This window comes from Oncorhynchus clarkii, chromosome 2 (genome assembly GCF_045791955.1).
Source record: "Oncorhynchus clarkii lewisi isolate Uvic-CL-2024 chromosome 2, UVic_Ocla_1.0, whole genome shotgun sequence".
NCBI classification, from domain to species: Eukaryota; Metazoa; Chordata; class Actinopteri; order Salmoniformes; family Salmonidae; genus Oncorhynchus; species Oncorhynchus clarkii.
Genome location: NC_092148.1, coordinates 6,444,107 through 6,464,603, shown reverse-complemented (window position 1 = coordinate 6,464,603; position 20,497 = coordinate 6,444,107). Strand labels below are relative to the sequence as shown.

General features: G+C 43.2%; 2 protein-coding genes across 2 annotated transcripts in view; one reads left to right on the top strand and one right to left on the bottom strand.

The window, feature by feature from the left end:
• Positions 1-3,089, top strand: part of LOC139419950 (uncharacterized) — a 46,765-nt gene extending 43,676 nt beyond the window's left edge. The window contains exons 29-33 of the mRNA XM_071169820.1: positions 18-140; positions 327-455; positions 527-601; positions 739-814; positions 923-3,089. Of these exons, the coding sequence (XP_071025921.1) occupies positions 18-140; positions 327-455; positions 527-601; positions 739-768 (357 nt within the window). The 3' untranslated portion in view covers positions 769-814; positions 923-3,089. The remainder of the gene's footprint in view (positions 1-17; positions 141-326; positions 456-526; positions 602-738; positions 815-922) is intronic.
• Positions 3,090-3,164: 75 nt separating this feature from the next.
• Positions 3,165-8,050, bottom strand: LOC139419966 (casein kinase II subunit beta-like). The gene is made up of 7 exons (XM_071169821.1): positions 7,933-8,050; positions 7,330-7,404; positions 6,747-6,849; positions 6,305-6,420; positions 5,625-5,700; positions 5,161-5,350; positions 3,165-4,922 (listed from the first exon to the last, which is right to left on the bottom strand). The coding sequence occupies exons 2-7, from the start codon at positions 7,399-7,401 to the stop codon at positions 4,832-4,834; spliced, it is 648 nt and encodes a 215-aa protein (XP_071025922.1). The 5' UTR covers positions 7,402-7,404; positions 7,933-8,050; the 3' UTR covers positions 3,165-4,831.
• Between the last annotated feature and the right edge of the window lie 12,447 nt (positions 8,051-20,497).

Below are 20,497 nucleotides of genomic sequence, written 5' to 3'. Positions count from 1 at the left end.
TTCTCCTCCCACCCCAGCCCCCTCTGGTGCAGACCCAGACAGTCACCATCACAGACGTGTCCAACTCCCTCCCTACTGACGTCTCCACTAAGGATGTCCCTATCGTTCAGACCCAGACTATCAGCTACGAGTCTGCAGAGGTAGCCACCCCATGATCATATAGATGATGCTACAGCTGGGGAACTCTGTGGTTCCACCTCCACAGGGTACAATCAGGGCCGTGTTCAGGGATCTATACATGGCATTTCTTTCTGAAACGTTCAGTACAGTGCACCGATGACTGAAGTGTTACCATGGAGCCATTATTTCTGTTTGTTTCCTCTCAGGTGTCAGTTGGTGGGACAGACGGGGGGAAAGAGGCCACAGCACTGAGCAGCATTCAGTCCATTACCTCAGAGAGCAGCAGGGAAACCAGTGGCACCTCCATTACTACCACCACCACTCACATCTCCAAGGTAAGGGCACACCATAGACCGCACACACACCTCAGCTGTGTCATGGCCTCTGACTATTTCTCTTGACCCAGGTGGTGAAAGGAGGAGCGTCAGAGACCAGAGTGGAGAAGAGGATCGTCATCACTGCCGACTCAGAGGATGACCAGGTACAGTACGGTGTCTATGACGGCTCCTTCTACACACACCAAGGCCTGGTCAAACACAATGCTTCTCTGTGACACATTTTTGTCATAAGGTGTACAGCCAGCTAGGTAGAGGTTAACTGAAGCTTTGTCTCCTGCAGGGAAGCGACAGCGGAGCAACAGCAATGTGATTCAGCTCAACACACAGTCAGGGAGCCCTATGGATCTGATGCTCAAGACACAGTCAGGGAGCCCTATGGATCTGATGCTCAAGACACAGTCAGGGAGCCCTATGGATCTGATGCTCAACACACAGTCAGGGAGCCCTATGGATCTGATGCTCAACACACAGTCAGGGAGCCCTATGGATCTGATGCTCAAGACACCAGAGCTTTGTAGTACAGACTAACCTCCCTGTCCCAGAGCCACCCCCACCTCCTCAACCCATACGGACATTGTGTCCTGACTGGTCCCCTCCAGAACCACTGTGGTTACATCTCTTGACCAGAGCCCTGGTTAAAAGTAGTGCATTATAAAGGGAATACGGTGCCATTTGGGATGCATCCTGGTGTCTCCCTGCCCAGTGGGATATGAGCAGGCCAGGGAGAAAGCCTATTGTGTCCTCTCTTTCCATACTGCTGTTCTGACTGTATGTTGGCTTCATTTTGGTCTATTCCACTCAAACCTCATATTTCGCCAAATTACTCTTTTTTTTGTATTATGATAGTAGGAAAGATGAACCTTTTCAGTTCTAAGAGCATTTAGGTCATTTGCGTTTAAATGTTTATTTACAACATATTTTTCTGTCGTTTGTATTGCCACTACTGTGTCATTGAGTTTAAGTGTGGACTCAGCGATATGACGGAGATGCAGAAAGTAAACAGTGTAGTGGGTCAATTTCAGCCAAACAACTAAGAACGTTGAAGCGAGAGGCTCGACTTCTCCGCTGTTTTGGTGCCATGGTTCCAACGCTGTGAACAGAGTGAAGTGAACCCGTGCACATGCGCAGATACTGTGTGAGAGCAAAGTCTTACATCTGGCTCATCTCAGTATCTGCGGTGCTGGTCGAGGCAACGGCATTTTACTGAGTCTCCCTTTAACATGCTCATTTTGACAGAAATGCACTGTTTTCAACTGGGCTTTAAGTAATAACATTATCAGACTTTTTCAATCAGATTAAGATGCCGGACAGAAACTAGACATATTTTTGGAAAGGGATAACTCTTTGAGTTTGTTTATGTTTATAATTGAGGAATATTCTTTTTTTTGATTGAATATTCAAATTGAAATGACATACCTCACTTAAAAGTATTGAACAAAGATATTGCATACTCCAACAACCATGCCTGTTTTGGATTTGTTCTCTGCTCAGGTAAACTCTCTCTTTCTTAACCAGCCAAGTTAACATGTGTAATACTACTAGGTCAGGCCACGATGACCCTCGGTATAAACTTTGACGTGATGACAACTATCTGTTTTGAAATGTTTACTCTATTTTATAGCATTACTGCTTTTATAGTATTTGTACAAAATGAGGTGTTTAAGTTATTGAAGTTCATATCCTACTCAATGGTAGCTTCTCATATCAATATTGTCTTTTGTTTTTTTTACAGCTTGAATTTGGGAGTGCCCCCATGTTTCCCAGTACATATTCACCATTGTTTTTCTTCCTCTTTTAACACACCATTGACCTCTAGGACTGCCCCCTAGGACTGCCCCCTAGGACTGCCCCCTAGGACTGCCCCATGCAGTCTGATGTGAGAGCAATGGACAGGCCCGCTGTGTTTTGTCCCTTAAAATGATTTTAGATAGAAATGTGGTTGATTTGATGAAACAATGCTTTAGTCTGTTTCTCAGGTTTTATGTCTTTATCAATACTGCAGGACAAAACCTCTCTGTATATGATTGTATGACGAATGTTCAGTCTTAATGTACATTCTAGCCCTGCAGATGGGTCCAAATGATTCTCAGCTCTTAAACACAGTAGTACCTGTGCAAGGTGTATTTATCACTATCAAAAGGCAGCTGTCCCAGTGTATGTGGCTTTTCTTTCATACAGGGGAACATATTTAGTCCTTTTGTACATGTTCTACCATCATTTCTTTGTAAAGTAGAGACTGTTTCATGTGATTCTTTGTACTGGGATGTTTTTTAAAACATGAGCCTGTTCGCAGGCTTTTAGACACAAAGTCACATTCATAATCATCTAGTTTGTAAATCTTTCTTACCACCTGTTTTAGAGTAGATTCCTCTACCAGTTGGTGTACCCTGTCCTTTTGTAGATCAGATAAAGATACTTGTATGAGAACCCCTTTAGAGAATGACAATTGGTAGCAGACCTTTCTTCCCCTCTGAAGAAGTTTGTGAAGGTGGCACAAACTATTAGCTAGAAGGATCTTGAGGGCATAAACTAGAATCTCAGCGGAACCCTTCGTTTTTAGATATGTAAACATATTGCTTTTGTGACATATCCCTGTCTTTAAAATTAAATAAAATCAGGATGAATTATCAAGTGGTGTGTAGTGTCTGTCTGAGCAGGATTTCAGTCACAATAAGAACATTTTTTAATAAAAGGTGACCAATAGAATTGTAAGAAATACAATTTTATTAAAAATTCTTAATTCCAGATGCTTGCATACAGACTTCAGAAAATCAATAATAGCATTACCACTGGAATTGTAGACTGAAAGAAAAACATCTTTAATGTAAAATGTAGTACCATAATGTAAACTGGTTGTAGCTGTAGGTTATCAACATGAAACATGACCTGTGTGTTCAATACCACTTCATATTGTAACAGACCAATGCAAGAGAAACCATGTGTCTCAGTGTCCAGTCAAGAGAAACCATGTGTCTCAGTGTCCAGTCAAGAGAAACCATGTGTCTCAGTGTCCAGTCAAGAGAAACCATGTGTCTCAGTGTCCAGTCAAGAGAAACCATGTGTCTCAGTGTCCAGTCAAGAGAAACCATGCGTCTCAGTGTCCAGTCAAGAGAAACCATGTGTCTCAGTGTCCAGTCAAGAGAAACCATGTGTCTCAGTGTCCAGTCAAGAGAAACCATGCGTCTCAGTGTCCAGTCAAGAGAAACCATGCGTCTCAGTGTCCAGTCAAGAGAAACCATGCGTCTCAGTGTCCAGTCAAGAGAAACCATGCGTCTCAGTGTCCAGTCAAGAGAAACCATGCGTCTCAGTGTCCAGTCAAGAGACAACTCTGCTCTGTCATGGACATGTTCACAACTAATGATGGCTTAAGTGGCCCGAACATTTTCACTTTGGGACAGTGAGTGTTCCAGCACTGGTGTTTTATGTCAGCACAAAGCAAACCCATGTTGCCCTTCACCCTGAGAACACATCTTATACATCTAATAAACTCTGTCTTAAATTAAATTTGTGCAGCATCCATTCTCTAGGGAATCTATCATACATATCAAACTGGTTGTTAATTGGATTCTCAGCCAATCATCTGGATATGAACAATCATTGAAGATCGTTTTATTTCAGCCTTTTCACACTGCTAAGTTACGTGTCCACCCTCGGTAATGGAGCCATGCGGGAAAGGAAACCATGTAGAGAATGTATCTGAGCCAGCCCAATACTTTGCAGGTCAGCATGATAGTGTGACAACAGGTATTAGGATGTGCTCACACAGGCTGCCCAACTCTGACCAATCACATCAGCTCTTTTGACAATACGTGGGCAAAATATCAGAATTGGGCAAAAAACAAAAGGTGCACCTGGGGGGGGCCTCAGGACTGAGTTTGGAAAACCCTGCCTTAGCGAGCCAAACTGAAAAAAGGTTTGAAAGATTGGGTCCTGTCAAGGAGAGGGGAAGAGTTGCACGATTGTAGTCAGTAGGGTTATGATAGGCTAAAGCACAGAGGGAGCCAATCACCAAAGAGCATCCTGTGTAACAGATGATGGCCTGGTCCGGACGTCGACATCTAACTACATCAGGGATGGTCAACTCCTGTCCTTCTGGGGCCTGATTGGTGTCATATTATTGCTGCAGCTAACACACCTGACTCCAATAATTAACTAATCATGATCCTCAGTTTAGAATACAATGTGTCAGCTGTGTTTGCTATGAATGGGGTAATACTGCGACCTACGATGACTGGAGTTTCCCATCCCTGATCTACATGTATGTATTGTATCTGTCATAATGTGTTTTTAACAAGCCTTTATTGAGCTACATAATCCACTGCTTTCAATCCAACCAAGTCAAAATGTCTCTTTCCCAGCCGGGTGTGTAAGTTCTAGCGAATAGCCTTCACAGGACTCTTGAAGCTGGAGGCAGCCTGGAGTTGGAGTTGATAAGCCATGGGGTGGATCTTGAAGCCATATAGCCTGAGAAAAAACAAAAACTAAATATTACAACACAATAACAGTGTGGATTGTAGAAGGCTGCCATTATGCTAACATGTCTCAATCTCCTTACCGAGGGAAAAAAATGTTATCTTCAAATCAAGCAAATGGTTTTTGTTACAGTTCCCAGCTGAACATGAATTATGTAATAACACAAACAAATCAAATGGGGCAAACAGATCATCTTGATGAATTTGCAAAGATAATTATAGAAATAAACCTTGGCACAAACTGGTTGGCAGGTCGTTTTGGCCGGTACTCTGGGTGCACCATAAATAGCATGTGGGGGAAGCCTGTCCCGAAGTAGGCCCCGTCCGTGTGGTGGTGCCGGGAGGACTTGGGGGTGTACACATCCATGCACTTTGGACAATACAGCTTCACCATCGCCTCACCTGGGATGTCTGACAGACCTATGGGAGAGGAGAGATCAACATCTATGTAACACCGCTGAGGGCACAGACGTCTATTCTGGTGTCAGCTGGCAATTAAATATTGATCAAATATATTTACTGTACAAGCAAGAGTAATCTTTTTGACGATTCCCTCAGACCTGTGTGAAATACTGCTGACAATCTGTGATATAGTTCAAAATGTGACTGGAGAGAAATGGTTCAATTCCATGAAAAGAGAAGAGGTATGTTCTGTAAGTGAACAGGAGTATGAATACATTGAAGTCAAACTCACCAATAGGAAGCATGGGTTGATTCTCACAGTACACTCTTGGGCAATAGCCAAAGTCCCCTTGTTGGTACTTATCCAGCTGCAAACCAAAAACTATTTCAGTGTGTAACATGGTCACACAGCTAGTCCAAGAAGGCCAAACTAACTACATAAACGGACAGGTAGAATTTAGAACAGGGGTCTCCAACCTTTTCTAGCACGAGCTACTTAAAACAAAAAAAATGAAGCATGTCACGAACTACATTTTTATTTTATAGCTTTCAAATAGTTGTTTTGTCAATATACCTGGTAAAATAAGTTAATAGACAACTAAGTGGGCCCCATAAAATTATATTTCACATTTTCCTGAATTCTCTTTTCACTGTTTTATTTCTCCTGGTTTGGGATTTTTTTTATTTTAATTTAACATTTGTTCAATATTACAATTCTTCATAGAGAAAGACTGAAAATGGATGTTCTGAGTCCATGTCAAAGCTTTAAATCACATGAGAAGACCATTTTTGAGGTCTAAGAAAAAAACGAACACATTTTAATTTGAGTGTAATGTACTTTCAGAATTGATTGGCGAGCTTCTCCTAGGTGGGCTGCGAGCTACTGGTAGTTCACAGTCTACCTGTTGGAGACCACTGATATAGAGATTATCCAGACTCCAGAACAATATATACAGATCTAGGGTTTATTACCATCTGAGCGATGCCTCTGTTGGTGAGGATGTAGCGTGCGTGGATCAGCCCGTACAGCATCTCTGCTGCCTGCTCTATCAGGTCACTCTGGTTGGGGTTGTCTTCCAACTCCTCATCTGACAGACAGACATGACCGTGAGGCTTTCAGATCAACACACAAGGTACACAGAAGCCTATAGTGACATGGTGCATGAATAAAGCACTGGGAGGCAGCATTATAGCGTCTGCATGTCTTTCCTGTCTTTATACACACATATGTGAGGCTTTCAGATCAACACAAGGTAGACTTCAACCTATAGATGCACTGAATCAAAGTATGTAGTCACAGTACTGTGTCCTTGTGTCTTTTGAAAGGCACTTGTAAATACAAACAGAACTGATAAATTAGCCTATAGGAAGTGTCAGTGTGAAGTCATGCCAGACGGTGTAGTGATGAGCTCACCTGGCTCCAGGTCCAGGATCATGTCAAGGGCCTGGCGGTAGTGAGGCACCTGCTCATTGAGCCCTGTCAGGTTAAACTTGTCCTGAATGTAGTCCTCATCAACCTGATAAAGTGGAATGGATCAACATGGTTAGTAGCTTTCAGCTGCCAAACAATGTCTACCACTTTTTATGAATTGGCCACGGTTGGTCAATTGCATAACAGGTTAAAGGGATTACTTCAGTATTGGCAATTAAGACAAGCAGAAGAGTTAAAGGTAGAATTAAGCAACGTAGCCTACACGGTGCACTGTGTTGGAATATCTGAATCTACCACCACGCCATAACAAGCTTATGTCACGGTTACACACTATGGCACCAATACAAAACCACCCCACGACTTTAAACACTGTATTTTGGTCCTCTTTCACATGGAATTCTCCATCTGTGTTTTGGGTATATTTGGCTGGTAGTTGTAACAGTTCATTCTGTATTTCAAAGGATCAACTAGCTTCACAAACAGTTGGCTAAGTCAGAGCAATAGTATTTCCCCTGTCTGTCCTTCTCATTCTTTGATGTTCTGACATAACTAGCTATCTACTCACCTCACAGAAAAACTCATTCCCCCTCAGGCCACAGAACCAGGAGATCCATGACACCTCCTCCGAGCTGCTCATCTTCTGAACAAGTGGGGGGTGATGGTGCAACGGCATGCAAAAATTACATGTATTTCAGAATTTCCATTGTAGCACTAGAATATAAAGCTAGCTGGGCTAAGCATTTCGCTACACTCGCAATAACATCTGCTAACCATGTGTATGTGACCAATAAAATGTGATATTAGCTAGTGGTGTATTCCATTCTGATCCAGGGACCTGAAGTATGTGTACACAGCAGGCTTTATTTCTGCCCCAGATGTTAGCTAGCTAATTCATCAAATCATCAAGCCCAGATGTGTTAGTACTGGGCTAGAACAAAAACCTATTGTTATTAGTCAAATTCTGCATAAAGAACTCTAGCTAGCTAACGTTAGCTACATAGATAACACTAGCTAACCCCGTGTTTACTCGCTAGTTACATTGGTTTAATAACGTTAGCTAGGTAACGGACATTTTCCACACGCATGAAAAACATAGTGATTTGAAAGTAAACAATGAATTTAGTACTGTGTAAAACCAAATGTGTTGTGTCAGCACACGTTTACTCACCCTCTTTTATGTTAGCTAGATATATCTACCGGTAGCTACTTTGCTAACTAGCTAACACTTTAGCTAACTGCTGTAAACAAGAATACTACTTCCGGTGGAATCTTCGGCTTCTCGGACCTCAAATCAAATCAAATCAAATTGTATTTGTCACATACACATGGTTAGCAGATGTTAATGCGAGTGTAGCGAAATGCTTGTGCTTCTAGTTCCGACAATGCAGTAATAACCAACAAGTAATCTAGCTAACAATTCCAAAACTACTACCTTAGTAGTGTAAGGGGATAAAGAATATGTACATAAAGATATATGAATGAGTGATGGTACAGAGCGGCATAGGCAAGATACAGTAGATGGTATTGAGTACAGTATATACATATGAGATGAGTATGCAAACAAAGTGGCATAGCTAAAGTGGCTAGTGATACATGTATTACATAAAGATGCAGTAGATGATATAGAGTACAGTATATACGTATACATATGAGATTAATAATGTAGGGTATGTAAACATTATATTAGGTAGCATTGTTTAAAGTGGCTAGTGATATATTTTACATAATTTCCCATCAATTCCCATTATTAAAGTGGCTGGAGTTGAGTCAGTGTGTTGGCAACTCAATGTTAGTGGTGGCTGTTTAACAGTCTGATAGCCTTGAGATAGAAGCTGTTTTTCAGTCTCTCGGTCCCAGCTTTGATGCACCTGTACTGACCTCGCCTTCTGGATGATAGCGGGGTGAACAGGCAGTGGCTCGGGTGGTTGTTGTCCTTGATGATCTTTATGGCCTTCCTGTGACATCGGATGGTGTAGGTGTCCTGGAGGGCAGGTAGTTTGCCCCCGGTGATGCGTTGTGCAGACTTCACTACCCTCTGGAGAGCCTTACGGTTGTGGGCGGAGCAGTTGCCGTACCAGGCGGTGATACAGCCCGACAGGATGCTCTCGATTGTGCATCTGCAGAAGTTTGTGAGTGCTTTTGGTGACAAGCCGAATTTCTTCAGCCTCCTGAGGTTGAAGAGGCGCTGCTGCGCCTTCTTCACGATGCTGTCTGTGTGGGTGGACCAATTCAGTTTGTCTGTGATGTGTACGCCGAGGAACTTAAAACTTACTACCCTCTCCACTACTGTCCCATCGATGTGGATAGGGGGGGTGTTCCCTCTGCTGTTTCCTGAAGTCCACAATAATCTCCTTAGTTTTGTTGACGTTGAGTGTGAGGTTATTTTCCTGACACCACACTCCGAGGGCCCTCACCTCCTCCCTGTAGGCCGTCTCGTCGTTGTTGGTAATCAAGCCTACCACTGTTGTGTCGTCCGCAAACTTGATGATTGAGTTGGAGGCGTGTGTGGCCACACAGTCGTGGGTGAACAGGGAGTACAGGAGAGGGCTCAGAACGCACCCTTGTGGGGCCCCAGTGTTGAGGATCAGCGGGGTGGAGATGTTGTTGCCTACCCTCTGGGTCTCGAGCTTGATGACGAGCTTGGAGGGCACTATGGTGTTAAATGCCGAGCTGTAGTCGATGAACAGCATTCTCGCATAGGTATTCCTCTTGTCCAGATGGGTTAGGGCAGTGTGCAGTGTGATTGAGATTGCATCGTCTGTGGACCTATTTGGGTGGTAAGCAAATTGGAGTGGGACTAGGGTGTCAGGTAGGGTGGAGGTGATATGGTCCTTGACTAGTCTCTCAAAGCACTTCATGATGACGGAAGTGAGTGCTACGGGGCGGTAGTCGTTTAGCTCAGTTACCTGTGTTGATGAACAGTTTGTTGTTCCAGTCAAACCGCGGAGTATTAGTGATGGGTCGTTCGCGAACGAGTCGGCTCTAAGAGCATATCAGAAGAGCCCAATCTATTTATAAAAATATTTTAAAAATAAGATATTAATAATCCAAAGATTTAAATTAATAGAATTAACTAATTCAAATAACCATTTATTTTTATTTTTATTATATAGGCCTAAATGCTCAAGCGCATACTTTCGTTCTGACTGTGCTAAGACTAACAGCCTCACCTGTTGTTCCTGTCAATCAGACACGTAGTGTCAACCAATGAACCAAAGATGCGTGAGGGAGGGCCGAGCCAACTCAATTCAATTCAATTCAAGGGGCTTTATTGGCATGGGAAACATGTCTTAACATTGCCAAAGCAAGTGAGGTAGATAATAAACAAAAGTGAAATAAACAATAAAAATCAACAGTAAACATTAAACATACAGAAGTTTCAAAAGAATGAAGACATTACAAATGTCATATTATGTATATGGGAGTTTATCAAAATTGGGTTTGGTTTCGAATTCTTTGTGGATCTGTGTAATCTGAGGGAAATATGTGTCTCTAATATGGTCATACATTGGGCAGAAGGTTAGGAAGTGCAGCTCAGATTCCACCTCATTTTGTGGGCAGTGTGCACATAGCCTGTCTTCTCTTGAGAGCCATGTCTGCCTACGGCGGCCTTTCTCAATAGCAAGGCTATGCTCACTGAGTCTGTACATAGTCAAAGCTTTCCTTAAGTTTGTGTCAGTCACGGTGGTCAGGTATTCTGCCACTGGGTACTCTGTTTAGGGCCAAATAGCATTCTAGTTTGCTCTGTTTTTTTGTTAATTCTTTCCAATGTGTCAAGTAGTTATCTTTTTGTTTTCTCGTGATTATGTTGGGTCTAATTGTGTTGCTGTCCTGGGGCTCTGTGGGGTCTGTTTGTGAACAGAGCACCAGGACCAGCTTGCTTAGGGGACTCTTCTCCAGGTTCATCTCTCTGTAGGTGATGGCTGGATTTCTGGATTTTGATAATAAGTGGGTATCGGCCTAAATGCATGCAGAGCAGAATATTTGGTGTTCTACATTGTACACAGAGGATATTTTTGCAGAATCTGCATGCAGAGTCTCAATTTGGTGTTTGTCCCATTTATTGAAATCTTGGGCAAAGGGTTCTATGACTGATTCAAGTATTTTTAGCCAGTTCATAATTGGTATGTTGAATTTTATGTTCCTTTTGATGGCATAGAATGCCCTTCTTGCCTTGTCTCTCAGATCGTTCACAGCTTTGTGGAAGTTACCTGTGGCGCTGATGTTTAGGCCAAGGTATGTATAGTTTTTTTGTGTGCTCTAGGGCAACGGTGTCTAGATGGAATTTTTATTTGTGGTCCTGGTGACTGGACCATTTTTGGAACACCATTATTTTGGTCTTACTGAGATTTACTGTCAGGGCTGGCAGTATCTGTGCAGAATATCTACAGTGCCTTGCGAAAGTATTCGGCCCCCTTGAACTTTGCGACCTTTTGCCACATTTCAGGCTTCAAACATAAAGATATAAAACTGTATTTTTTTGTGAAGAATCAACAACAAGTGGGACACAATCATGAAGTGGAACGACATTTATTGGATATTTCAAACTTTTTTAACAAATCAAAAACTGAAAAATTGGGCGTGCAAAATTATTCAGCCCCCTTAAGTTAATACTTTGTAGCGCCACCTTTTGCTGCGATTACAGCTGTAAGTCGCTTGGGGTATGTCTCTATCAGTTTTGCACATCGAGAGACTGAAATTTTTTCCCATTCCTCCTTGCAAAACAGCTCGAGCTCAGTGAGGTTGGATGGAGAGCATTTGTGAACAGCAGTTTTCAGTTCTTTCCACAGATTCTCGATTGGATTCAGGTCTGGACTTTGACTTGGCCATTCTAACACCTGGATATGTTTATTTTTGAACCATTCCATTGTAGATTTTGCTTTATGTTTTGGATCATTGTCTTGTTGGAAGACAAATCTCCGTCCCAGTCTCAGGTCTTTTGCAGACTCCATCAGGTTTTCTTCCAGAATGGTCCTGTATTTGGCTCCATCCATCTTCCCATCAATTTTAACCATCTTCCCTGTCCCTGCTGAAGAAAAGCAGGCCCAAACCATGATGCTGCCACCACCATGTTTGACAGTGGGGATGGTGTGTTCAGGGTGATGAGCTGTGTTGCTTTTACGCTAAACATAACGTTTTGCATTGTTGCCAAAAAGTTCAATTTTGGTTTCATCTGACCAGAGCACCTTCTTCCACATGTTTGGTGTGTCTCCCAGGTGGCTTGTGGCAAACTTTAAACTACACTTTTTATGGATATCTTTAAGAAATGGCTTTCTTCTTGTCACTCTTCCATAAAGGCCAGATTTGTGCAATATACGACTGATTGTTGTCCTATGGACAGAGTCTCCCACCTCAGCTGTAGATCTCTGCAGTTCATCCAGAGTGATCATGGGCCTCTTGGCTGCATCTCTGAGCAGTCTTCTCCTTGTATGAGCTGAAAGTTTAGAGGGACGGCCAGGTCTTGGTAGATTTGCAGTGGTCTGATACTCCTTCCATTTCAATATTATCGCTTGCACAGTGCTCCTTGGAATGTTTAAAGCTTGGGAAATCTTTTTGTATCCAAATCCGGCTTTAAACTTCTTCACAACAGTATCTCGGACCTGCCTGGTGTGTTCCTTGTTCTTCATGATGCTCTCTGCGCTTTTAACGGACCTCTGAGACTATCACAGTGCAGGTGCATTTATACGGAGACTTGATTACACACAGGTGGATTGTATTTATCATCATTAGTCATTTAGGTCAACATTGGATCATTCAGAGATCCTCACTGAACTTCTGGAGAGAGTTTGCTGCACTGAAAGTAAAGGGGCTGAATAATTTTGCACGCCCAATTTTTCAGTTTTTGATTTGTTAAAAAAGTTTGAAATATCCAATAAATGTCGTTCCACTTCATGACTGTGTCCCACTTGTTGTTGATTCTTCACAAAAAAATACAGTTTTATATCTTTATGTTTGAAGCCTGAAATGTGGCAAAAGGTCGCAAAGTTCAAGGGGGCCGAATACTTTCGCAAGGCACTGTAGGTGCTGCTGTAGGCCCTCCTTGGTTGGTGACAGAAGCACCAGATCATCAGCAAACAGTAGACATTTGACTTCAGATTCTAGTTGGGTGAGACCGGGTGCTGCAGACTTTTCTAGTGCCCGCGCCAATTCGTTGATATATATGTTGAAGAGGGTGGGGCTTAAACTGCATCCCTGTCTCACCCCACGGCCCTGTGGCAAGAAATGTGTGTGTTTTTTGCCTAATTTAACCGCACACTTGTTGTTTGTCTACATGGATTTTATAATGTTGTATGTTTTACCCCCAACACCACTTTCCATCAATTTGTATAGCAGACCCTCATGCCAAATTGAGTCGAAGGCTTTTTTGAAATCAACAAAGCATGAGAAGACTTTGCCTTTGTTTTGGTTTGTTTGATAGTCAATTAGGGTGTGCAGGGTGAGTACATGGTCTGTTGTACGGTAATTTGGTAAAAAGCCAATTTGACATTTGCTCAGTACATTGAGGAAATGTACGAGTCTGCTGTTAATGATAATGCAGAGGATTTTCCCAAGGTTGCTGTTGACGCACATCCCATGGTAGCTATTGAGGTCAAATTTGTCTCCACTTTTGTGGATTGGTGTGATCAGTCCTTGGTTCCAAATATTGGGGAAGATGCCAGAGCTAAGGATGATGTTAAAGAGTTTTAGTATAGCCAATTGGAATTTGTTGTGTGATTATTTGATCAATTCATTCAGGATACCATCAACACCACATGGCTTTTTGGGTTGGAAGGTTTTTATTTTGTCTTGTAGCTCATTCAAGGTAATTGGAGAATCCAGTGGGTTCTGGTAGTCTTTAATAGTTGATTCTAAGATTTGTATTTTATCATGTATATGTTTTTGCTGTTTGTTCTTTGTTATAGAGCCAAAAAGATTGGAGAAGTGGTTTACCCATACATCTCCATTTGGATAGATAATTATTTGTGTTGTTGTTTGTTTGGTGTTTTCCAATTTTCCCAGAAGTGGTTCGAGTCTATGGATTCTTCAATTACATTGAGCTGATTTCTGACGTGCTGTTCCTTCTTTTTTAGTGATTCACCATAGTGAAGGCGTAGTAGACTCATTGTTTTTTGGTAGGTTTTCAAACTGCATTCCTTCTATCTATAGCATTTCTTAATGTTACTCAGTTCCTTTGGCTTTGATGCCTCAAAGGACAGCTGTGAAAACAACAGCTGGAAAATGAGTCAGAAGCACAGTAGCAGTTGGATGCATTTTAATAATGTTGACAATGTTAGAGCACAGTGTAGAATTTGCCCCCAAAAATCTCATATAAAGCAGGTTCTACGCACAACCTACCACGGCATATGCGAACTGTGCACCCAACTGTGAAGCTAGCTGTAGCGGAGCTTTGAGAAACTAACAGGCCTGCTAGTGATAGTGGTTGATAATTGTTAGATTTATATGCACTTTGCTTATATACATTAAAAAGTTCTACTTTAAATGCAAAAGTTTAATAGCATTCTTTTTCACAACAAACCAATGCATTTTTAAATACATTGTGTTTAGGGTAGAGTGTGATTTAATTTAATAATTTAATTAGAATTGTTTTAACTATCGCAAACTGTTTGACTTGAAAAAATACAAAACATATTTTTTTTAAAGAGCCGTTTGAGAGCCCAAGGCTCACTGAAAAGAGAATGCCCATCACTACATGAGTTCCAGTCGGCTCCGGAAGCCCATGTGCTGGGAAGGTATGAAGACTTCTGCATCACCTGTTTTGAAAGGTCTTCTGCTAGAGAGGAATCCACGCCAGTGGAAGAGGCGAGAGGTTTCTTTCTCACCAAAATCTGTCGTAAATTAGCCCAATGCGTTTCTATAGGCTTATTTTGGACCTAAACTTGTCGCCTACCTTCAGCCATTGGGACAACGATTCGACTTGTTAGGGTGGAGACTTCTTCTTCAATGAAGTTTAACGGTGGTTGGCATCCAATATGTTGCATTACCGCCACCTACTAGACTGGAATAGAACTCCCTATACTTTGCTTTAAAACAATTATTAAAAAATACCCTACCATAAAACACTACTGACAAAAAAAAGAATTACAATCTAAATAACACCACCCTACTCCACTATTTAAATCTATTTAATCCTACCTCATGCCAACAACCTGAAAGGATGGGACATCACCACATAACACACCCTGTAACTCTTCTGATGTTAAGCCTCGCACACCCATATACCTCTCTGCAGCTGCCACCACAACCTCAATTTTCTGCGACTTACATTCCATCCCTGCAGTACAGTTGGTTACCATTGCTATAAATGCTAAAAATTCAATCTTACTGAAACATATATCACTTGTTGGCCTATCCCTCTGTACTGGTACATATCTACTACTCCCACCACTCCTCTCTGGATCCCTCCATCTGTACTGGTACAGATCTACTACTCACACCACTCCTCTCAGGATCCCTCCATCTGTACTGGTACATATCTACTACTCCCACCACTCCTCTCTGGATCCCTCCATCTGTACTGGTACAGATCTACTACTCACACCACTCCTCTCAGGATCCCTCCATCTGTACTGGTACATATCTACTACTCCCACCACTCCTCACAGGATCCCTCCATCTGTACTGGTACAGATCTACGACGCACACCACTCCTCTCAGGATCCCTCCATCTGTACTGGTACATAGATACTACTCCCACTACTCCTCTCAGGATCCCTCCATCTGTACTGGTACATATCTACTACTCCCACCACTCCTCTCAGGATCCCTCCATCTGTACTGGTACATATCTACTACTCCCACCACTCCTCTCAGGATCCCTCCATCTGTACTGGTACATATCTACTACTCCCACCACTCCTCTCAGGATCCCTCCATCTGTACTGGTACATATCTACTACTCCCACCACTCCTCTCTGGATCCCTCCATCTGTACTGGTACAGATCTACTACTCACACCACTCCTCTCAGGATCCCTCCATCTGTACTGGTACAGATCTACTACTCACACCACTCCTCTCAGGATCCCTCCATCTGTACTGGTACAGATCTACTACTCACACCACTCCTCTCAGGATCCCTCCATCTGTACTGGTACAGATATACTACTCACACCACTCCTCTCAGGATCCCTCCATCTGTACTGGTACATATCTACTACTCACACCACTCCTCTCAGGATCCCTCCATCTGTACTGGTACAGATCTACTACTCACACCACTCCTCTCAGGATCCCTCCATCTGTACTGGTACAGATCTACTACTCACACCACTCCTCTCAGGATCCCTCCATCTGTACTGGTACAGATCTACTACTCACACCACTTCTCTCAGGATCCCTCCATCTGTACTGGTACAGATATACAACTCACACCACTCCTCTCAGGATCTCTCCCTCTGTACTGGTACAGATCTACTACTCACACCACTCCTCTCAGGATCTCTCCCTCTGTTCTGGTACAGATCTACTACTCACACCACTCCTCTCAGGATCCCTCCATCTGTACTGGTACATATCTACTACTCACACCACTCCTCTCAGGATCCCTCCGTCTGTACTGGTACAGATCTACTACTCACACCACTCCTCTCAGGATCTCTCCCTCTGTACTGGTACAGATCTACTACTCCCACCACTCCTCTCAGGATCCCTCCATCTGTACTGGTACAGATCTACTACTCACACCACTCCTCTCAGGATCCCTCCATCTGTACTGGTACAGATCTACTACTCACACCACTCCTCTCAGGATCCCTCCATCTGTACTGGTACAGATCTACTACTCACACCACTTCTCTCAGGATCCATCCCTCTGTACTAGTACAGATCTACTACTCACACCACTCCTCTCAGGATCCCTCCATCTGTACTGGTGCAGATATACTACTCACACCACTCCTCTCAGGAGCCCTCCCTCTGTACTGGTACACATCTACCACTCCTCTCAGGAGCCCTCCCTCTGTACTGGTACAGATCTACTACTCACACCACTCCTCTCAGGATCCCTCCATCTGTACTGGTACAGATATACTACTCACACCACTCCTCTCAGGATCCCTCCATCTGTACTGGTACAGATCTACTACTCACACCACTCCTCTCAGGATCCCTCCATCTGTACTGGTACAGATATACTACTCACACCACTCCTCTCAGGATCCCTCCATCTGTACTGGTACAGATATACTACTCACACCACTCCTCTCAGGATCCCTCCATCTGTACTGGTACAGATATACTACTCACTCCACTCCTCTCAGGATCCCTCCATCTGTACTGGTACAGATATACTACTCACACCACTCCTCTCAGGATCCCTCCATCTGTACTGGTACAGATATACTACTCACACCACTCCTCTCAGGATCCCTCCATCTGTACTGGTACAGATATACTACTCACACCACTCCTCTCAGGATCCCTCCATCTGTTCTGGTACAGATCTACTACTCACACCACTCCTCTCAGGATCCCTCCATCTGTACTGGTACATATCTACTACTCCCACCACTCCTCTCAGGATCCCTCCATCTGTACTGGTACAGATATACTACTCACACCACTCCTCTCAGGATCCCTCCATCTGTACTGGTACAGATATACTACTCACACCACTCCTCTCAGGATCCCTCCATCTGTACTGGTACAGATATACTACTCACACCACTCCTCTCAGGATCCCTCCATCTGTACTGGTACAGATATACAACTCACACCACTCCTCTCAGGATCCCTCCATCTGTACTCCCCTTGACCCATCTTCCTCTACTTTCTTCACTGCCTCAGCATATGAAGAGTTCTGCACTATTCTAACCCTGGAAAACTCAACCTGCCTCTCTCGCACGGGACATTTCTGATCCCCAGCCACATGAGCACCCCTACAATTAACACACACCACTACTTTCACCAATGCTACACAGTCCTTTGTCTCGTGCCATTCTGCACACTTCTCACACCTAGGAACCTCCCTCATACACACTGCTGCCACATGCCCATAAGCTTGACACCTGTAACGACGCAATGTATTTGGTATAAAAGCTTGTACAGGATAACTTATACATCCTAACATCACTTTGTCGGGCAAATACTCAATATCAAAACTCAAAAGAGCAGACAATGATTCTTCTGTTTCACCACTCTTGTCACGCTGTCTGCATCGCACCAAACAACGAGCATCACAAACACCGGGAATCTTCACTTTCAGTTGGTTAACTTTTAAAAATACTGCTACCCCAGTAATCACTCCTTTCAATGGCGCCCTATTCTTGAGAGCGAAACGATTCACATTTCTTGCCCCCATTCGTTTAACGCAGAGTGCCTTCTCCCTCTGACCAGCAGAAACACAAATAATTATCACAAGACTACTGTACTTCTGGTTACCGTCATCGATTCCACAGTACCCAACTCTGTTTTCACCCATCCTGAAACCACTAATGGATCAGCCAAAGGCACCGGTCCACTTTTTCCAAAACGCCACTGCTACTGTCACAGACTCATCTTTATCTTGACCCTCAGTGCCAGCCTCGGGCTTTGAGAACTTCACCACACCTACCACCTCTGATACTTCGACCTCATTCACTTCCATTTCTGAATAAGAATGTACAGTTGTGGCCAAAAGTTTTGAGAATGACACAAATATTAATTTCCACAAAGTTTGCTGCTTCAGTGTCTTTAGATATTTTTCTCAGATGTTACTATGGAATACTGAAGTATAATTACAAGCATTTCATAAGTGTTAAAAGCTTTTGAGAATTACATGAAGTTGATGCAAAAAGTCAATATTTGTACTATTGACCATTCTCTTTCAAGACCTCTGCAATCCACCCTGGCATGCTGTCAATGGCATCCTATTCTTGCATAATCAATGCTTGGAGTTTGTCAGAATTTGTGGGTTTTTGTTTGTCCACCCGCCTCTTGAGGATTGACCACAAGTTCTCAATGGGATTAAGGTCTGGGGAGTTTCCTGACCTTGGACCCAAAATATCAATGTTTTGTTCCCCGAGCCACTTAGTTATCACTTTTGCCTTATGGCAAGGTGCTCCATCATGCTGGAAAGAGCATTGTTCATCACCAAACTGTTCCTGGATGGTTGGGAGAAGTTGCTCTCGGAGGATGTGTTGGTACCATTCTTTATTCATGGTTGTGTTCTTAGGCAAAATTGTGAGTGAGTCCACTCCCTTGGCTGAGAAGCAACCCCACACATGAATGGTCTCAGGATGCTTTACTGTTGGCATGACACAGGACTGATGGTAAGCGCTCACCTTGTCTTCTCCGGACAAGCTTTTTTCTGGATGCCCCAAACAATCGGTAAGGGGATTCATCAGAGAAAATGACTTTACCCCAGTCTTATATCAGTTGGTCCCTGATGTTTTTCTTGGAGAGAAGTGGCTTCTTTGCTGCCATTCTTGACACCAGGCTATCCTCCAAAATTCTTTGCCTCACTGTGCGTGCAGATGCACTCACACCTGCCTGCTGCCATTCCTGAGCAAGCTCTGTGCTGGTGGTGCCCCGATCGTGCAGCTGAATCAACTTTAGGAGGCGGTCCTGGCGCTTGCTGGACTTTCTCGGGCGCCCTGAAGCCTTCTTCACAACAATTGAACCGCTCTCCTTGAACTGCTCACCTTGAAGTTCTTGATGATGATCCGATTAATGGTTGATTTAAGTGAAATCTTACTGGCAGCAATATCCTTGCCTGTGAAGCCCTTTTTTGTGCAAAGCAATGATGACGGCACGTCTTTGGAAGTAACCATGGTTGACAGAGGAAGAACAATGATTCCAAGCACCACCCTCCTTTTGAAGCTTCCAGTCTGTTATTTGAACTCAATTAGCATGACAGAGTGATCTCCAGCCTTGTCCTCGTCAACACTCACACCTGTGTTAACGAGAGAATCACTGACATGATGTCAGCTGGTCCTTTTGTAGCAGGGCTAAAATGCAGAGGAAATGTTTTTGGGGGGATTCAGTTCATTTGCATGGCAAAGAGGGACTTTGCAATTAATTGCAATTCATCTGATCACTCTTCATAACATTCTGGAGTATATGCAAATTGCCATCATACAAACTGAGGCAGCAGACTTTGGGAAAATTAATATGTGTCGTTCTCAAAACTTTTGGCCACAACTGTACTAGCAAATACTCACCTTTAACCTGTAGCTTGACCTCAAAGCAGCGTTCATTTTGTCCCATCTGCAACCTACATCTGTACCATTGGCTGTGACTGTACTCCACCATGGAGAGAGCCAAAGATGCATCTCCTGAACTGAGATTCCCTCCAAAGCTCACCCTTTTTCCTAGGAATGTTTGGTTGGAGATATCTGTAGGGTATTGAAGTATTTGGATCTCACTGTCTCCCTTGATCTCTGCCCAGGCCACTGATGATATTTGAGTATTTCCTGTTGTCATGTTCAACAGGCAAGGCAGGGTAGCTATCCCGTTGGGTGCTGCCATAACTGAATGTAGAATTTTGCATTCTTTGGAGGAGAGGAGAGGCTTAGTCAAACAAGGTTTACTCTATTTTTATTTGACACTTACATAGAAAGAAATGGAATATATAATTTTACCTTTCACTTTGAGTGATGTTTTTCACCATTACACAAACACTCAAATCTGTTATGGGATTCTATCATTTTATCAGAAATGCTGACAATTGATATACTTTAAGTATATTCGATCAAGAGCTTGATATGAGGTTCTGCAGCTGCACACACGTTTTTCACCAACAAATGGACAAGCCTA